Source organism: Rhodnius prolixus, unplaced genomic scaffold (assembly GCF_049639745.1).
Source record: "Rhodnius prolixus isolate KJV_2025 unplaced genomic scaffold, Rpr scaffold_10, whole genome shotgun sequence".
NCBI lineage: Eukaryota > Metazoa > Arthropoda > Insecta > Hemiptera > Reduviidae > Rhodnius > Rhodnius prolixus.
Genome location: NW_027411615.1, coordinates 5170683 through 5190473, shown reverse-complemented (window position 1 = coordinate 5190473; position 19791 = coordinate 5170683). Strand labels below are relative to the sequence as shown.

Here is a 19791-nt window from a genome sequence, read left to right as displayed (position 1 = left end):
AGCATCATAGGTTCAATTCCACGGATTGGCCACGTGCTATTGTATTATTAATAAACACCTTATAATTTTACCCACGAAATGCTCTCAATAAGTGTTACAAAACATCTTTTAATTTTTTTTTTTGCTTTCCAAGTTCGCTACATTAAATTATATTGCAAAAAATCAGTAACGCACCTTTAAGACATAAATTGATTTACTAATAGTGAATTTAATTTTATTTACTATAACGTCTAAGCGAAGTAATCTGGCGACGATTAGTCTAAAGAAGAAAGTAGGCCGCCTCTTAAAAAAAGAAATAAATGTATTTTATTAATAAAAAAAACACTCACAATGTTGGCACATAATCTCAATAAGTTCTACCTAGAACATTTTTTCTTTTGAGTTTACAGGTTAAAAAAAATAAATCAATTTAAATCAACCAAAAATGAAACACAGAAAATAACAATAGTAACAAGAAAAGAAATCTATAATTACTTAAAAGAAAATAAAAACAACTAGCGGAATTATGTGTTCAATTTGATATAATGCCAAATTTTATGGCACGGCGTAAATGTAAATGATTTCTGAGCGCAGTTTGTCTAAGGACTTCGACCTCATATTTCTTTTTAAACTCATATTATGCAATATGGTTATTGATCGATTTGTGTCAATATTTTATTTATTTGAAAAGTGTAAAAATATTCATTGTTAATGTAATTGAATTAAGATACAATCTTCCTTCTAAATCAAAGCACCTTCAGTAAATGATAGTATTGTTTTTTATAATGAAAATATTTGCATTTCGATAAATCAGCATAATTTTAACACGCTTAATATTAGAAACTGATAATGGGCCATAGATCGTTGTAGCTAATAGCATAATTACCAAGAGCGAAAATATATGATTAGTACCGAGGTCACTAAATGATTTCCAGGCGAAATATAAGGTGAACTTTGAATGATAACTCTATATAAGAGAGCAAATTGAGGAAAATCCCAATGTTCAAAATACACAGTCTGGTCAACTTTTAAATAATTTCCATGTAAATAATATTGCCAGAAAGTTGAAAAAAGTTTTCAGCGCTATGTCTTGTGTTTGAGTGCTCATTAACGTTTCTGTCTAACACATTTGTGTAATCAGAAGTCAAACTTTTCACATCGAACTAATGAATTAACCTTTGAAGAGGGATGAAAATCCAAAACTTATCAGAAATGTAAAAAACATGTTAGGTACGAGGGATATCGTACAATCAATGATATTAAGTGATTATGTTAAATTCGCTATATAACTGACATAAATATGTATTTTTTGTTTGATAGTTGCTCCAAAAAAATTTTATTTATCGATAACTTGAATGTGAAATACAGTAAAGTAATCGCCTATTTTATCAGGCGGAGCTTAACGTCCAACTACCAAAATTAGGTGTCGAGGACGGAGGCGACTAGCAAACATACTTTACTGTAAATTTCTCATATTAACCGCATTAAATAAAATTCAATGCCTTAGACCGGGAATCGAACCCAGTGCCACAAGGCATTTGCAGGTCTCGCCTCTTAACCGCTCGGCTACAGTGGCGCCTTTGAATGTGAAATATTTATGCGCAAAATAGGCAGTAAGTATGATTCTGGTGGACATAAATAACTCTACCAAAACTTCTCTTCCTGGATCAGAGGTGATGGCAAAAAGAATAACCAGTCATATCCCTGATTTCCTGAATGTAATTTATGATAGGCCACACCATTTAAGAACAAATAAACTACATAAAAATTCAATGTTACCAAAAAAAAGAAAAAAGAACTCTCGGCGAACACGTTTAGATTTGGCTCAAATAAGAAATAGTAAAGCAAATAACTATTCTAACTCGATTTATTTCATCACTATCTGGAATCTGCGCTTTCGAAGGTTGCTTGCTAACTGCCTAGATAATATTATTTCAATTCAATCACTTCTTGGAACTGGTAAAATAAGGAAAGAGAAAAGGCAAATGAACTGAACTGAACTCAGACAAAGAAGATTTTAACTTAGAATATTATAGAAATTAGGGACATCGTACAGAATGTAAAAAAAGAAACACCAGATGGCCCTACGTATTCTTATATTTTTGTGTTCCTATTACAGTGTAACTAAATTAGTATGAATGTGAAGTGTATGTGTGCGTATGAGAAGAGAAAGAGAGAGAGTGTGCTCTGAGAGAGAAAGATAGAGAGAATAAGTTCAGTGATCTTGGTTTGGTGAGAATTGTTCAACCTGCAGTATATTTGCAAATGTTGTAGCATTTCAGTTGGAAGCGCTAATAATGGCTAATCTCATCTAGAATATCTAACACCTTCTCTTTACTAATTCAGTACTACAATAACTGCGTTATAACTTATTATAATTTACACTTATTTAAATTTTAATAAAATTTATTTTATGTCATCATTACTATTTTCCATTTGCCCCTCCTTTGTTCAACAAAACTGTTTATAACGACTCTAACTTGTTTACTTTACCGTTGCAATTCAGCGTACTTCTTCACTAACAATATATTATTCAGTCAAATAAAGTCAAATTAGACAAACAAAAGATTAAATATAACATTAAATAGTGCCAACTTTTTTTAAAATAAAATATAACGCACTGCATAGATACGATAAATTATTTTTGAGAACATAGTAGATATGTTCGCAGTTTATTAAAAACATTTTTAATTGAAAGTTTATCCAAAGGAGGTTCTTAGGGAAAGGTGAAGAAGTTAAGCATCCCTCTAAAGTGTCGATTCAGTACATTGGACAGTTCTATGTTGATAAAACTTATATAATATTTATTATACGAGGGGTCTAACCGAAATTCCCACTTGGAGAAATATTACTCCAGATGAATGTGTTACTATGTACACTGGCTCTTTCTAAATAGTTCTCTATGATTCTCTAGGTCAATGCTTTCATTCGAACTTGGAAATAATAAATCTTAGCCCTTAAAACCTTGTTTTTAAACTTTAAATGTTGATTTGATTTAGATTCTGGGAGAGGTAGCTCATAACGCTTCATTTAATATAATAATCATTTTTGAAATTCAAGGAGTTTTGAGAGAAGTCAAATATGTAATGTGTAATAAGATAAAATCCTTTGAGAATGTTAACACTTTCTATTTTATTTTTGTAAAATTATGAGTTCAAGGCATTAAACATTTTGGTGAAAGCCATCAATAAGAAAAATTAGAATATCATTTAAAATAAGTGTGCTTAAAAACATTGGAAAATCAATGTTGCCTAAGAAACTTAAAAATACTCTGATCTATAGAAACTACTTGAATTTGAGATTCTGAAATTTCATTGAAACAAGAAAATTCTAATGTGATGTAAAAATGTAACCCAGAGTTGAATCTATTTTATTATAGTAGTCCAACACAGACAAATTTGTATATATAACAAACTGTACCGGGTTTGGTTAAAATTAAGTCTGTATTGGTCCTTGAGATAAATTCAGCCTCCTTCCTAAAACCTATTTATTACTTGTAGAAGTGAATATTTGTTCAATATAAATTGTAAGGAAAATATTGCAGAGCTTAACTATGATAACTAACAAAATGTTATATCTTTTAATTTTATTTAATGATATAAAATAAAAGGAATTTATTACTTTAATTTAATTTAAATAAAAAAAAATAACAGCCTAATAAATCATACAAAATGAAATTTGGAAACTATTTTTCGTCAACAGACTCAATGATCGTGGTTGGGAGTTGGATATTGCACGAAAGAAGAAGGCTGTAAAAATGAAAATTTTACATTCTAAGGGAAATAGTTTTGTTTATTCCCTTGAATTTTAAAATCTAACCTATGTAACTGGTCATCAAAACCAATTATGGAAAATGATAATATTGCAAATTCTATTTTGTATTCAGGTGTCACAAAGGTAGACCACAATAAGTGTTTGTTTAATTTTTACTAACCAGCAGTAACATATTATTAAATCGGCTTATTTTTGGAAAACAGCTCCTACAATTTTATTTATCTACAAGTAGAAGTATCGCTTTCATTTCCATGAAATTTTTACGGAAAAATTAATTTTAGAAGGGAAAGGGAAAGGAATAATAATAATCTAAACTGGAATTGGAGTCTCAATAGGAAAGTAAATTGTGGACTAAAGCAACAAATGGGTCCATCCATCGTTCTCTTCCTCTCCGAAGAAACCAGCTCACTTCAAACCTGTAGCATTGTGGAGAGGCGAGCGAATATTTAGACTTTGGAGCAATCGTTGGACAAAGGAAACGAATCGTTTGAGAGCAATCTACGCATTGTCTAAGAAGATGAGGGACCCATCCTACGTAGCTGCTATGAGGTAATGTCCTCTGACTAGGGTAGTAATCTTTCTTGGCTCGACTTTCGTACTGCCTAAAAGCACCATTAAGAAACACCATTAAGACTCTCTGGGGGTTTCTTTAAGACGTTTCCTCAGGTTTTCCTCAGAGTAGGTATTAATTATTAATTAATTCGACCTAGAAGATCATGTAGTAATTTACGAGAGATCTTATAATGAATATCTGCGAACTCAGCCTATAAACTCAGGCTTACGTTAACGCCCTCTTACATAAGAAAAAGTAGTTTGAGCTTGCACCAGACGTTTTTAAAAATTATATAGTAGATCTAAAAGATATAAAAATTGTTTGCAATTTTATTTAAGTTTTCACCTCCTGTAATTATATTTAAAAAAAAAATCCTTTTAGAAAAACTCGACCTTTTTACTTCACAGAAGTCTAAAGTTGAGCTAAATAATTAAATGCACATTAATGTGTTAATAATAAATATAATTACGAGTAAACCTTTTTTTCACTGTAACTGTAGCTAAAACAAGGAAATTTTTTGTTGCGTAACATTGACATTGCCTGCGCAACATCACATTTTTAGAGTGTTCATTTTGTGGCCAGCACAAACAGATTTGGCAAGCGAACAAATCACTGGGTAACAAATAAAGCTAATATTTATGTGTATGTTCGACCTATGTAAACATTACTTTTGTACATTTAATCAACATGCGCCATTTAAAATTTTTAATCATAATTTTATTGAAAAAGATGGATACTCTGAACATTGGAGAGAATCTGTTTGGGCCTGGGGCGTTAGGTTCAAACAAGGAGCATTACTCAGCCTTGAGAAACATTTAGCTACAGCTTGATTGTTGATAGCAGTTTCTTGCACTAAGCAACAACCCCATCTTTCTGTTTCTTGAATATATATATATATAGAAATATCTTATGATGCTCAGTACTGTTCCTTATATTGCTTACATTTTACTCGCATATTTAGGGACGAGGAAGATAAAAACAAACAAGAAATAAAAAAGACATGGTCTCAACCTTGACTGAAGGAGATTTGTCAAAGTGGTCCGCTTTGACTGCGCAGATGAGCGGGGCATCATTTACTAGTTGTAATATAAAAATAGATTGTTAGTTCCCGCTTGTTCGCCCCTTCTCTCAATATTTCGTTTTAAAAACCTATGCCAAAACATTATAGTTTTGTTGACCGCACTTATGAACAGCTGAACTCAGTTTGTTTTGTAACTTCGAACTGTGAACATCTAAAAGAGATTTACTGAAAATCAACTGTGATCACATCTGTGGTGATTTAAGGAATAATTTTGTTTTTATTACGCTTCAAGCCTTATAAATACGTAAGTAAATTTTATTCTTATAAGAAATGAAATTAAATGTTACAAGATCTTCGATGTAGAATTTCGATAAGAACCAATTATATTTCCGATTCTTTTACCTGGTAAAACTTTACTAGGTTGCTCGAACCGATGAAGTGATAGCGATGGACATTTGATTAAATTAAAAAAAAAAATATCCCAACTAGGGTTCAATTGACCAACATCCCAACACAGCTGGGTATTGTAAAACTATTTACTTAAAAAAAAAAGAAGTTTTACTGAAGATTCTATATTCCTTTTTGCTTCATTTCAATTATTATTAAGTATTTTTTATTTTATGAATTGATAAGTACCCTTATTTCAAACAATTCTTCAGAAATAATATTCAGTTTAGTTTTTACGGCACAAAGTAGGCAAAAATCTAAGAATTACTCATGAGAAGTAGACGAATTACAACCCTTTGGCTCTCGACTAACAAAATAATTAAGACCTTCTACAAAACGTCATGAAAAATTAAAAACTAAATATAATAGTAAATTTACTTAGTCTTAAATCTGCCTTTGGTATTAGTTAAAAAGTCAGAACCGGTCAGAAATAGAAAAAACATGCGTGCTATGGACGGATCAATTTAGCAATATTTTCTTATATCAATTACAGAACATAGTGAAGAAGAAGAAACAGAATCCTGTCTCCGTTAATAATTTATAAATTAAAAACTAGTGTGTCAACAAAATTTCCACAAATGCAACTCTAGGCGACTTCCCATCTAGAATCACGATATAAAACTTCATATTTGGCTACTAAAAATATTTCATAATCATCAAGAAGAATCTCTGAAAACGTATTGCACATTCCAAGTCTATGTAAATCCACGAAATTTTCTTTTAACTAGTCTTTTTTATTTCTCTGACTGGGAAAAAGTCTTATAAATGTGGCAATTGTTTTCACTCAGTTAAATATAATTATTTTACGATAAATACATTTTATAACAATAAATGCAGCAATATCTATCAGAACCAGTTCCATTGGATGAGATTGTTAATAAAATAAATAGAGTATTGATAGTTTTACATTGCACGAACAATATTAATCTTAGAACCTGGAAATGATCTGTTAAAAAACTAATAATAATAAACATACATATCATCCATAAAGTGCATGCTAATATATTCATCAGAACGGAAGTAGCAAAAACAAAATTAGGACTTTTAAACTATTTGCCAGAAGTGTTTATTTATTTATTTATAAACTTGGATTTCCTTCTTTAAGCGAACATCTCCCCTTGTTTTTTATTTACTTTATGTTTGGTCGATTTTATCAGTTTTGCATGTCATCATTTTATTATGATATTCCACTTTTTTAATTAATAACACTTTTTCCGCAAAAAAATTAATCTAAAATAGTTATTTCATACAATTGCGTGTATCTACAACGTGAGATTTAATAAGTTTATTTCTCAGTCAAGACCTGCATATAGATTTGCATGGTATCTATCCAACTATGCTTTGCCAATAAGGTCATTTCCATTTATAAATTAATTTATACTTTTATGTACATCCCATCTGCTCATGTTTTTATTTTTAGAGGTAAAAGAAATAATTTAATATTAACCAAAATTAAGTTTATTGCAATAAAAAAATGGATTTCTTCCCATGAAACAAAACTATCGGTGCTCTAATCAAATGATTTCAACGATAAAAAAAAACATGTTTATTCCCTTCTGCCGTATGCAAAAAGCTAAATAACTGAAATTCGTTCTACACAAATACGACTAGCACTTGTCTAACAAGAGCCACTCTCTTCACTATAGTCCAAACATACTGTATTATTTACCCCTTGATATAAAATACATTATCGAATACCTGCCTGTATGCTTCTATTCTTTACATGCAATCACAATAATGATTTGCTAAACAGAATTATCCATTATAGACAAGCTGCCAAGAAAGAAGCAGATCAATGTCTCGAAATGTAAATAAAGTAAGTGACTTGCCAAAATCCAAAGGAAATGATTTTTCTATTCATTTCATAATTAATATGGTAATAGTAAACAAAAATTCGTTAATTCATACTCAATTTAGCATTGATTGCATCAAAATGGTAATGACCGGGCTGATTTTTGGTCACAAAAATCAGCAATTCACCAATGATCAACATAACAAGCGTAGAAGCCCATGCCTAATGAGAACCCATTATGTCATAGTAAACATTACTATAATCCTAAATAGAAATAAAAAATGATTCTGAATCAGGTTTTCAGATTCAGCAATTTGTAGGAGATTTGAAGAATTAGAAACTTTATAATAGTTAATCGTAAACTGCCCCTATGTAGTAGTGAAATGAGCATAATGTCTCATAGAATTTTAAAATCAGCTTCTCTTTTAACAGCCCCGTAGAGTTACTTTTGCCTTTTTCGAAGCAAGCCTCAGAACTTTTCTGGTTATAGCAGATTATTGTCTGCCTCAGTCCTGAGAGGTTGCTCCAGAGCCTAACTCTGGTGGCCCCATGAAGAGGGATGCTACTATGTTGTGGTTACTGTACTAATAACTAGATACATTCTCTTTATTACTGAATATAAAAAAAAGTTATTTATACTTTTTTCCGGTCTCACAGTAAATATTGAACCAAAAAGTGGTCTACTAGATCTCAGGGTTTAAGGCATTACAAAAAAATTCTTGGCTAAAAAAACTATGAACAACACTCACCATTGCCTCCTCCAACACTCACAATATACCCATTGCACAAGCAGTTATAGTTGAATGTAACTGTAGGGTTTTACGTGCCGCAGCCAAACTCTATTCATGCTATTTAAAATTTTTCAGTAGAGGAACTTCAATCGCATTTTCGATCTAGAAACAATGGTACTGAATGGAGGTTCAATAGATTTTTGAATTAACTTTTACTTGATACATATCTATAAAATGAAATTTGGCAAGCAAGTTAAAATAAATAAAATAAGCTGAAAATTGCAATTGTTATTACTTTACATTATGGCCCGAATAAATTTTATAGAAAAGTTTTATATGTAGAATAATTATTATAAAAACATTATTTTAACGAAAACACTCAAATTAAAGAAATCTTCTTTAACATATTAAAAAGTTTTACTTGCAATTTAGTTTTTTATTCTTATAAATTAAATATAACAATATGAAATACATTATAAACGTAGGACTTATTCTTCAGAGGCCTGAGAACCTTAAAGTAAGTTAAAACCAAAACTTATTCAGATTTCGTATCAAATGCAGTTTGACGAAATTCAAATAAGCCCGGTAATAAGTCAGGAAAAGAATTCTCATTAACTTTCTCAGTAACATGCATGATAAAGAGTTCAAAGTCAATGTGTTATACGACAAAGCAGTTTTTTGAAAAAAAAACTTCCTCAACCAAGAAGACTTTTTGGGTTGCTTTAAATTATTCTCCCTTAGAATAGTTCAGCATTTACAAATTTTAGGGCAGAATTACGTCAAGTTTATAAGTATGAATTTAAATTGAGTTCATTATTGCCATTATTTTAAAATCAAATAGCAGCATTTACGAAACAATTGTCAAGTTTCTTAAATATAGCTTGGTTTTTGTTTTTAAATTGCTATTTTTTTTTTTAAGTTTGATTAGCAGAAAATATTCCTTACCTTGAAGATTAAAAAGGAAATTTAGGGTCTATTGTGCAGGAATATTTCTAAGTGTTTGTTAGCAATTTTCTAGTTCCTTTTCATTCACCAGTTCTTATGGTTAAATAGAAATAATCCATGGTCTGTCTTCTTTTGCATCTGTAAGTCACGGTAGTCAAGCATTCTCAATTCCTGTTTGGGAAAGCAAGTTTTAGAACAGGAAATAGAAGTATTAAGACCATTCTTCAAAATTATTAATAAGTTGATTTCAATTGAGCTATAGAAGTAAATAAAATCTTTATTCCTGTAAAGTTCTTACCTCTAAGCTTAAACTATGTTGATTGAAAATTTTGCAAAGAACACTATACATATGTACACATACATAAATCTATATTTTTTGTTTCTATTAAAAATAAAAACCCTGAACTTCAGCCAAATTTATATCAACATTATACACTCTTCATATTCTTGAAGCCATTTTAACTAAATAGGGTGAAGTACATTACCTTAGTTTGCAGAAATATATCTTTCTATTAGTAGTGAAAGTAAGGGAAACAATAAATTTAATTTAATTCTTGTCTGAAGTTTCCCTACGAACATAAACTATGAAATTCTATTTTAAACTCCGTTGGCATACTTATTTCAAAAATAAACTACTATTAATAAACAGAAATATCCCAATAAAACTAGTTTCATTAAAAATATTTTATTTCGGAAAGAATTCCGTTCTAGGTGTAATGAAGCAGTTTTAGTTAGGATAATTTTAAATTAAAAAAAATATCAGGTGTTCTGATACATATGTTTAAGCTAATAAATCAACTGTTTTATGTTACTAATTAAGGTTTAGTTTTACTGTATGGAAGTTTTTTATTTTATACACTAGCTAAAAAAAAAATCTTATATTTACTTACCAAAATTTATTTAATTTTTTAGATTACCAAAAAATGTATGCTCCAATGCAAACGAATAATTATTTAGGAAGTAGTACACTTCAAAGACAATTAGCTGACAGCATTGTAAAGATGTCACCAATTGACGATATTAGAATTTTGTTAGCCACAGGTGCCAAGGTAAAATAATAATAATAATAATAATAAATAAAATAATGATTATTAATAATTTAACTAATTGAACAAAAATGTTTGCTACTTTTAAAGGCTAATGAACCAGTCACTCAGGGATTACGACCGTTACATTATGCAGTATGGAAGAATTATCCAGAAGCTGTGCTACTTCTGCTGGTCAGAGGTGGCGACGTTAACGCTAGAGATGAATGCGGATATTCAGCATTACATTTATCTGCAGAACATGGGTATTTATAAATATTTATATTAATGTGTATGTACGATTTTAGATTGTACTTCAAAAACTAGAAAGAAGTTTTCCTAAACATTTTCAAGTCAATATATTTCTCAAGCTTAATATTAAAATAAGACTTCCACGTACATTTGATGTTCGTAATTTCAGGATTTACAGTATTAATTAAAATATTAATCCTTTCTGTATTCAGTCCCTAGTTTTCAACTTACTGCATCCACTTTTATCAAAATTTGTTTGGTATGCTTTCATTTCCCCAGGGAGAATCCTGTTATACGTTGTTTTGAACATTCGACCCTACATTTTCATACGCATAATGAATGACAGTACAGTGATTCACCAAAATCCACCTGTTAAATTTGATTCAACCTTTCAGTTTATCAGGTGTTTGGAACATTTCTGATTTTGTGCCTTTGGTTAAATTATTTCTAAGTAGTTTTGGGGAGAGTGAAGATCACGTTTGATGATAGACAGCTCTTTTTTTCTAGAATCACCAAAAAACGTTCACCTTTAATATAGTTGTCACATTAAAATCTTATCCAGTTTTTTAATCTACGTATTTCACCATTTTTATTTTAAACAATTGGTTTGCATAGTTCATTAAAATGTCGGAGATATTCTAATGTCAATAATAAGGTTCCCAGAAGCATGTCTGATGACTGAAAAATAACATCAATCCTGATAAGAAAAGATAATTTTTTTTTATATAGTATTTTCAGGCGATTTATTTGGTTAAAAATTGATTCTCCTTTTAAATTGCTTTTATTCCTCCAAGGCAATAAAAAATTATTGCATATGCTAGTAGCAGAAATCAAAAGTTTCACAGAAAATCAAATAACATGAAAATTATTTCGTTTATGATGCAATAAATTAAATATTCCATTTTAAAAATTAAATTGAATAGTGATAATTCAGAATAAAAATTTAAATTATATATTTTTTAATCTACCTTTCCTCTTGGCAAAATATCGCCTTTTACTCTTACCTCACCTAAAATGCGTGTGCTGTCGTAGCTAAAAATACAAAATTGCTTTTTAACTTAAAATTCATTTAACAACCATTTCTCATTCAGCTACTAGCTAATTTTCTTTCTAAATTATTAATTAGTTAAGTTTTTTCTTTTGTTACAATAGTTACACTGATTTGGTTGGCCTACTTTTGAGCGAAGGTGCTAAAGTTGACTTCAGAGAGAATACGGACGAACCTTTTCCAAGGACAACCCTATGTGATGAACCTTTGAGATTAGCAATCAGGAATAAACATATTGAAATTGCAAGGTAAACTATAATTTTATAACAAAATATTCACCAAATTCAAAATGATCTTACATGTTCTAGGTTGCATTTTATATAAGCAACATTAAAATTAACTTAATAGGATTCCCTATTTCAATTTCTTAAGTTTATTACATCCCTATTTATAAAAAGAAAATAGATTTTTCTGTGTGGATTTTCCATGATGCATAATTTATTTTTAGAGAACTATACATAAAGTACGGCGTTTACAGCCACTATTGTCTAAAAATAGAGCGTAATTTTATCGTTAACAATAACTCTATTCATAAAAATAAAAAAAATAAAGTAAAACATGTTTTACTTCTGAATTTGTAATGAAAACGCAAACTTTAGAAGATCTGTTAGATTATTTAAATCATCTATCCCAATGACAAAACAAATGCCTGTGTGAACACCAACACGACTTTGGTTAACTTAATCTGACAGTTTTTTTTGACACTGTAAACTGAGAATTATACAAAAAAGAGAGAGAAAAAAACTGTTTCATACTAATTTTGTTCAATTAAATAACCTAATTAACTGATACTGCTGAAGTACTCCTAGAACCCATTAAAATAAATGTTATTGGCACAAATTTCGTACTGACGTTTGCCATACACCAATCATAGGTTCAGTCCAATTTCAAATTATAAAATCTTCTGCCAGTTACCGATATCTGGTAACTGATATTTGTCTAACTGGAAATTATAACAATACGTTTATTACTCATAAATGTTATACGGATGAAAAAACCGTAAAATATCGTACTTAAGAGGAGAGATTGATTTCGTCACTCCATTAAAAACCTGCTTAAATCAAGTTTCCTGGAAAGATGTTTAAAATAAAAGTAGTAGACGTGTAAAAAGTTTAATGAAAAATATAAAAAGTGTTCTTCCACTTAAAATTTGGAATTATGTACCTACATATATATTCATATGAGGTGTGAGGTTCAAATTATTTATTTTCACAGAATGTTGCTGGAACATGGTGCCGATCCCAACAAACGTTACTTTTTTGGTGCTGAAATAAATCTGGTCTCACCGTTGGACATAGATTTCTTACAATTATTGTTAATGTATGGAGCAAATCCGAATACCAGAGACAGAGGTGGTCTTACACCACTTATGAAGGCTGCCAGACTTCCTCAGGTAATAAAAATATATATTTAGTACATATTTATTGCAATCTTGTGAAGTGCTTTTGATTCGTAGATAAGCTATTTACACAATGCAGAAAGCACTTTGCAGTTACTTTAGATTTTTTTTTTGGTTGCATGTAAAGCAATCATATCTGTTATTTTTGTTTTTAGGGTATGCAGTCTGTATTGCTATTAATTTCTTATGGAGCGGATGTAAACGCTATGACCGATGAACGTCATGATTATCGTACTGTACTACATTATGCCGTATTATCAGGAAATTTAGAGATTGTAAATCTGCTTATCAAACAAGGAGCCTCTGTAAATTACCCACCAGAAATCAGTAAACCAACTGTGCTTGATTTGGCGATTCTACGAGGAGATCCAGAGTTGGTGAAAATGCTCATCTTGGCTGGTAATTTTTTTTTTTTACTCTGTTAATACTGTCCGGTGGGACATCAACGTAGTTTTTTTTCGAATTATATATTTTCGGGAAAGTGAAGTTAGTTTAATGTAGTTTTATGTTCACATAAGCCAAATTAATAAGCAGGTTCTTTTCTAACAATTTCAGGTGCAAACGTTAATTCCAGTTCTCCAATCATTGGATCGCCCTTGCATGTTGTATGCTCTGACGGAATAACTAACAGATTAGAATTGATGTCGATGCTATTGTCTGCTGGAGCAGATCCAAACATGATAGTAGACAGCGACGACGGTCCTCCTTTACGTCCTGTACTTCCAGAGTATGTGGCTGGAAATGAAGAACCCTGTATTCAAGTCGTTAAACTTTTAATGCAATTTGGCGCAAAGGTAATTTTTAATTTTTGAACAGTAAAAACGTTATTACGTATTTAACTAAATTAGAAAGGCAATGAACAATTCTTCAAAAAATATCGATTAGTTTGGATTAGGATTTAATTGTGGAGCTTTACATTCCAAAAGATAAAATCTTGCAATGTTGGTAGCCAAATAAAATATAAATTGCGAATGCACATTAAGTATAACCAAGGAAAGCCTTTCTGCAATTTGTCAAATGTTATTGACAAATTGTGATAGTAAAATTTGAATATATATCAAAACTGCTGTACAATATCATTTATATTTTTTATTGTTCCCGTAGATTATTATGAAAACGCAATACAGGCATCCTCAAGGAATACTGAATTCCCTGCAACATATTTCAAGGAATGCAAAACTATTCAATTGCCTGTTGGAAGCTGCTGAAAGTTTTGATGTATGTATGATCAGACGAAACACTCATTTAAGCCCTGAACAAAAACAGTTCTTACTAGACTATGCGATGAAACCGTTACCGTTGCGGCAACAATGTCGTTTATATATTAGAAAACAACTTGGTAAAAATGTCAACGCAAAAGTTCCTGAATTACCACTGCCAACATTTTTGCATCATTATCTGCTATATGATTTTATTTGATATAATAATAATACATATCTTTTTTGTTATTTATAAACTTTTCTTTTAGGATTTTAACTGCGTTGTCTCTCGTGTGATACATATATGTTTAATGCGCAGTGTGATATTTGTTTTTATCTATTTTTTGTTAATGTATTTTGATACAGTTTTTATTTCACTTCTTTTAAGATAAATATTTTTGCTTCTGTATTGATATTTTTATATATTTGTACTTTAGTATATTATATATTAAAAAATATTTTTATATTTTTGTCGTTTAAATGTGTGTTTTTATTTCAAACTTAAGATTCAACCTTCACGAAAGATTATCTTTAAATAACAGAACATTAAATACCTCTTAATTTCAATTTATTCGTTTTGGTTTAAAACCAAATTGGTTGTTCCTGACCACCTTTTTCTTTGTGATGATTATTTTTCATAATGCTGGAACAGTTTAATTACTATTTATTATTCAGCTCTTCTTGATACATTATGCGTTTTAATGCCACTTTACTTTTTACCAAGAGGGCTTTAAGATTACTACCAAGAATCAAACCTGCTTTGCGGACCTCGCTTCTAACGGATTCAGCTGTTGTGTGGCTACTTTGCCAGACGTGAATCAAATTGAGCGCAGTTTCTAAAAACATGCGCAATCAAATTGTATATAAATAAAAAAAAATTTTTTTTTAAAAATGTTATTTTAAGGACATCATACACATTTTTATTTTGGAATATGCTGAAAGTTAGAGGAGAAGGGTTAGAGCACTGATGCCTATAATAGCCGTCACTGTTAAAATGTGTATATTATTTTTCTAAGCCAACAAACAACAAGATTTAGCCATTTATTGCTTAGTTAGTACCATTCAACTGCGAAACTATTTGTTCCTCTGAAGATATGGGCATCCCGTCAATAATATTCGAGTTACTATAATCGCTGGACCAAGAAATCATTAAAGCTCTGCACCATAATACAGGCGACACTTTCTAATCCTAAATAGATTTTCAGAAATTGTTCATCACTTCCTTACAATTAAATATCCGGAAGAACAGCAAATATCTTTGTTACTGCAACTCAAAATAAACTAATTAAATCACATTTTTCATCTATCTAATTTAATAACTGTTAAGCTACTTCCATAAATCAATTTAAATTAACATCAACAATTTTCATTTTGATTAGAAAAGTTTTCCGAGTTGGGTTCCACAAAAATAAGTTGAATGCATGTTTCAAATTAGTGAAATGATTGCAGCATGCTGAAACACTGGAAAATGATAACGCATTGGGGAAAATAAACACAAAATCATAATCAAAACTTTATTTTGGTAAATCGAAATCACACATCAGTACCGAACACATACGCAAGTATTTTTTTTTTTGAATACACTATCAATCACAATAGGTGTTATCATATTTCGATCACAACGGTTTCATTTAATCAATCTGTACAAACGATTATTATTAGTCAACTGTTCAATTTTAGTCAATTCTAAAACAGTAGAAAAAATTGAATGTAAAATGTTTGTGATGAAAAAGAGAAAAAAAAAAATCAAACAAAAATCGGACTAGTTTTCTGAATCACTTTCATTTTGAGCTAACTTATATCTTACAGAATTAATTATTGTGGGCTGTAAATGATCTTTTTTTTTATTAAAACTACATCCTCGACGAAAATAAAATAGAATACCAACAAAACTAAGTAGAATTCCATTTATTACTAGTCCAAAACACGTTCTGTAGTACCATTTTGTATAATTTAACCATGGTAAAATTGATTTCGGATAACAATAACTTTCGAATGAGGATACATTATAGAATTCCGCATCCGGATAACATTGTGTACACTCGTAATCATTAGTACCTGTACAATGTTCACAACTGTAATGACAAGATGTGCATATTGATTCCGTGGCATAGGTACCCGGCGGACATTTAGCCTCACAATGTCCCTGCCATAAGTAATATCCTTGTGAACATTCTGAAACAGATATAAAAAATACCGTACTGTATTAATGTTTATAATTACAACAAAAATTAATAAAAGATTTAAACTGATAAAAAATAAAAGGGCGCTTGTCTATTTAAAACGTTAATCTCTTATTCCAGGGTGAATGTTTAATGTAGTTTTTTTAAAAGATCATTTAGACGGAGTTCTTAAAATCTTCCCATGCTTTCAAAAAACTCATCATCACTGATGAAGCATCTATCACTGATACTCGACACTATCTAAAATGCACTTGGTAATTTTGAAAGGTGTCTAACCAATCTAAAGTTTTACTATTACAATTGTCAATAGTAAATAATTCTTATTGTACAATTGAAGAAAGCGAAATAGATACTGCATCCGCGCAAAAGTTACCATATATTTCAATGACTGAAGAGGTAGCAGAGATTGTTTTTAGAGTCAGGTTTCTGATCTATGATTCTTTGCAAACTAAATTTGGGCCTTTATGGAAGGATTGTTGTAAACTCATTAGGCATCCAGCGGTGCGTGATTCAACGCCTTCGGACTCTGGCGAATGGCTGTTCCGAGGGGCTATTGCAGTGTTTACCCTGGAAAGGCAATTACAACCTATTTCCTCTAGCCTTTATTAGTCAAGACAAACGGCACTCTTCCTAGAAGTCCACCCCGGTGAGAGGCCGCGAGACTGATTAGGCTACCTGTCTATATCGAAAGTCCATCCCATCTTAAAATCCTATGACATAAGCTTTCTAAAGAGCAGAATGTAAAAGAAGAGGAAGGAAATGTGGTAGTATAAACATAAACAACTGCAGCACTTGAAGGACAAAGGGGACAATGTACAAAAGCCTGATGGGAAAATCCTGGACCTCTCAGAATTACCAGAGGCATAGTAGCAGGAGCTTTTCCCCTTAAATAGTTTAAATATTTACAGAATTGAAATTAACAAGAAAGGAATCGTCAAATGAAATGACTGAGAATGAAAGACAACATTCTGGAGAAAATATATCGATAAATATTTTTTTTTTTTCTGAGAGACTTTCGTTTCAAATTTATATCTTTATTGCATTAATTAGAACTTTATTTAAAAAAACAAAGAAAAAAGTGCTTCATTCGCAAATAGCTGTCAACTTATCTTAAACAAGAGGCTGCTCTGTAAATAATCAATCTAATACTACATTTATTATCTTTTTCTAACTATTACATCAAGGAATAAAAGTTTTCAAATGGAGAGTGACTTAAGAATGTTCATCCTTTATTTTTTACGATTTTCTAAACAGATCTAAGATGAAAATAGAAAACTATTTAAAAAGATAAGAAATTTGATGAATTTGTAAAATTTCATTCGAACCTTTAATGTTCTTATCACGATGTTTTAGATTTCTTAAATGAAACTGAAACACTGAGACAAATAATAATAAATATAACAAATTACAAACTGTATCAATTACAACATCATTTAGGTGTTATTATATTAAACGTAAATAGAATTAATAAGATGTAAAAAGTATTATTTTCTTCTTCACATCATTCTCCATGGTAGAAAAAAAAAGTCTTCGTTCTTCCATACTTGGTGTATTACATATCGACCATAACACTTGATATAAAATATATTGTGCAAACTAATGTTGAGTCCACATTTTTTTTATTCTACATGACTTCATTGTCTTTTTAAGTAATACTAATTGCTTGAAGTGAATAAATTAAAACACGTTCTAATTACAGTTCATTTTTACAGACAGTTGATAAAATGTTATTAACTTAAAAGTAATATTTTTAGTTTAAATACAGGGGTCAAAAATGTTTTAAAGGATATTATTTAGTTTAGTTTTTAGTATTTCAGAGATGTTTAAGAAATAATTTTTATATTATATTAAAAGGTAAGGAGAAAATAAATTGTCCAACAACGAAAGTGTGTAAAGCATTGATTGGTTTTCGAACGTGCACAAAATACAATTTAAAAAACACAAATGTAACATTTACATTTCAGGACAAACTTAAAAAACAAACAAAAAACATGAAATCATGCACACAAAATACCTATTTCAAACAAAATTTACACTTTCCATGCGAAAATCGCCTCTAATGTATAAATAAGTTGATAATGCGAATTATTAACTGTGGAGTTAAGTGTCAATGAAAACAAAAAATGGATTTTTCAATAAAAATTTGTGAGCCTTTAACAGGTGCTCGTTGCCCTAACATTTGGAATCTGAGAACTAGATGAAAATGCTCTTAAGGCAGGCAACTCACAGGAGTGAAGAGTGGAAAACTCAGGTCAGAAGCAGACGTAAATTCATTAATAGCTAGCTACTCGTCTACCGTTGCTAAGGAACTATTCCAACAAGACGGCAGGCTACCCTTCTGCAGACTGTGGAAGCACATGCAAGGACCATACTTGGTCTGGGTAAGTTTTAATCATGAAGAATAGAAAACTGATGCTGAATCTTTAGTTCGGCTCTTTGGAGCAGAAAAACTTGTGCCTTCATTTGTTACGCAGAAGACCTACATCAGATTTCAAATATAATTATACAGACAGGAACCGAGGAGAAGCTTTCATTAGTGGGTTTTATTTTACCACAAGTTATTAGGCCGCTTAGGTATAGACCTTCTGGACGACCCCACGGCATCATATTTACGCAATAACTTTCATGGGAAAATTTTTCTGAATTGCATATATTCTTCACTAAAGATACGAAAAATCCATATATTCAATATAAATTTCAATAAATTAAAAATAAATAAGAAATTAAATAAGATAAACTTTTAATAAGAAAAACACTCTAAAAAATAGACGTAAAAAGTATATTTCTGATATATCTTCCAGTTCTTTACTTTCAGTACTCTTCTTCGGACCATTTTCAAAGCTGGAAAAACTAACTTTACCTAATTTAGCATAAAATAATTTTAAATTATTCTCATAATAATACTTTATTTTTAATTATTCTCATGTAGTTTCAATGTTTTTTTAGTTTTGAAAATGACCCAAAGAAGATTTTTAGAAAACAAATAGATTGTTCTTTTTTTTTTTAATATAAAAATACGTCTCCTTAGATAATGAAAATACTAATTTATATTTTTCAATTCATTAAGTTTGTCTAAAAGGAAAAAGATAATTTTAGGTGATGTAAATTACTGAAATCTTATTGTTATTTCTTAAAAGAATCAGCTTTTTCTTTCTTTTTTATTTCTAGTAGTTAGCTCCAAATGATAATTCTAAAATCCAAGCACTAAGAGATAAAATAAACTTTCTGAAAACATTGGATAAATCGGCCTGAAGACGAGTTTTTTTTTTACAGTGATAAAAGTTACAGTAATGAAATGTAAATACATGCACATGAACAAATATAAAAATAATATAGAAAGCGCCATTTTATTTTAATAAATAAAAAATTGATAACAAACAACATTGTTATTTTAGGCAAATTGCTAAACATCTAAGCAATGTTAAAAATTAAAAACAAAAACA

General features: G+C 30.1%; 2 protein-coding genes and 1 long non-coding RNA gene across 36 annotated transcripts in view; 1 reads left to right on the top strand and 2 right to left on the bottom strand.

Annotated features, from left to right (window-relative positions):
- LOC141456803 (uncharacterized) overlaps positions 1 to 9961 on the bottom strand; it is a 120459-nt gene extending 110498 nt beyond the window's left edge. For 19 of the 28 annotated variants that reach the window (XR_012460024.1, XR_012460023.1, XR_012460020.1 and 16 more), the window contains exons 1-3: positions 9728 to 9960; positions 9243 to 9413; positions 8316 to 8459 (exon numbers count right to left, since the gene is read on the bottom strand). This is a non-coding gene — a long non-coding RNA (uncharacterized lncRNA). Of the gene's footprint in view, positions 1 to 8315; positions 8460 to 9242; positions 9414 to 9540 lie in introns of all 28 variants that reach the window. The other 9 variants (XR_012460028.1, XR_012460013.1, XR_012460014.1 and 6 more) reach the window with 3 other exon arrangements.
- On the top strand, positions 5472 to 15928 carry LOC141456797 (ankyrin repeat and SOCS box protein 16-like). The gene is made up of 8 exons (XM_074133082.1): positions 5472 to 5631; positions 10155 to 10291; positions 10379 to 10533; positions 11672 to 11815; positions 12783 to 12960; positions 13122 to 13365; positions 13522 to 13760; positions 14071 to 15928. Exons 2-8 carry the CDS (start codon positions 10166 to 10168, stop codon positions 14383 to 14385), a joined length of 1401 nt encoding a protein of 466 aa, XP_073989183.1. The 5' UTR covers positions 5472 to 5631; positions 10155 to 10165; the 3' UTR covers positions 14386 to 15928.
- Positions 15666 to 19791, bottom strand: part of LOC141456792 (furin-like protease 1) — a 749499-nt gene continuing 745373 nt past the window's right edge. For all 7 annotated transcript variants that reach the window (XM_074133067.1, XM_074133073.1, XM_074133070.1 and 4 more), the window contains one exon: positions 15666 to 16340. In XM_074133067.1, coding sequence (XP_073989168.1) covers positions 15928 to 16340 — 413 coding nt within the window. In that variant the 3' untranslated portion in view covers positions 15666 to 15927. The remainder of the gene's footprint in view (positions 16341 to 19791) is intronic.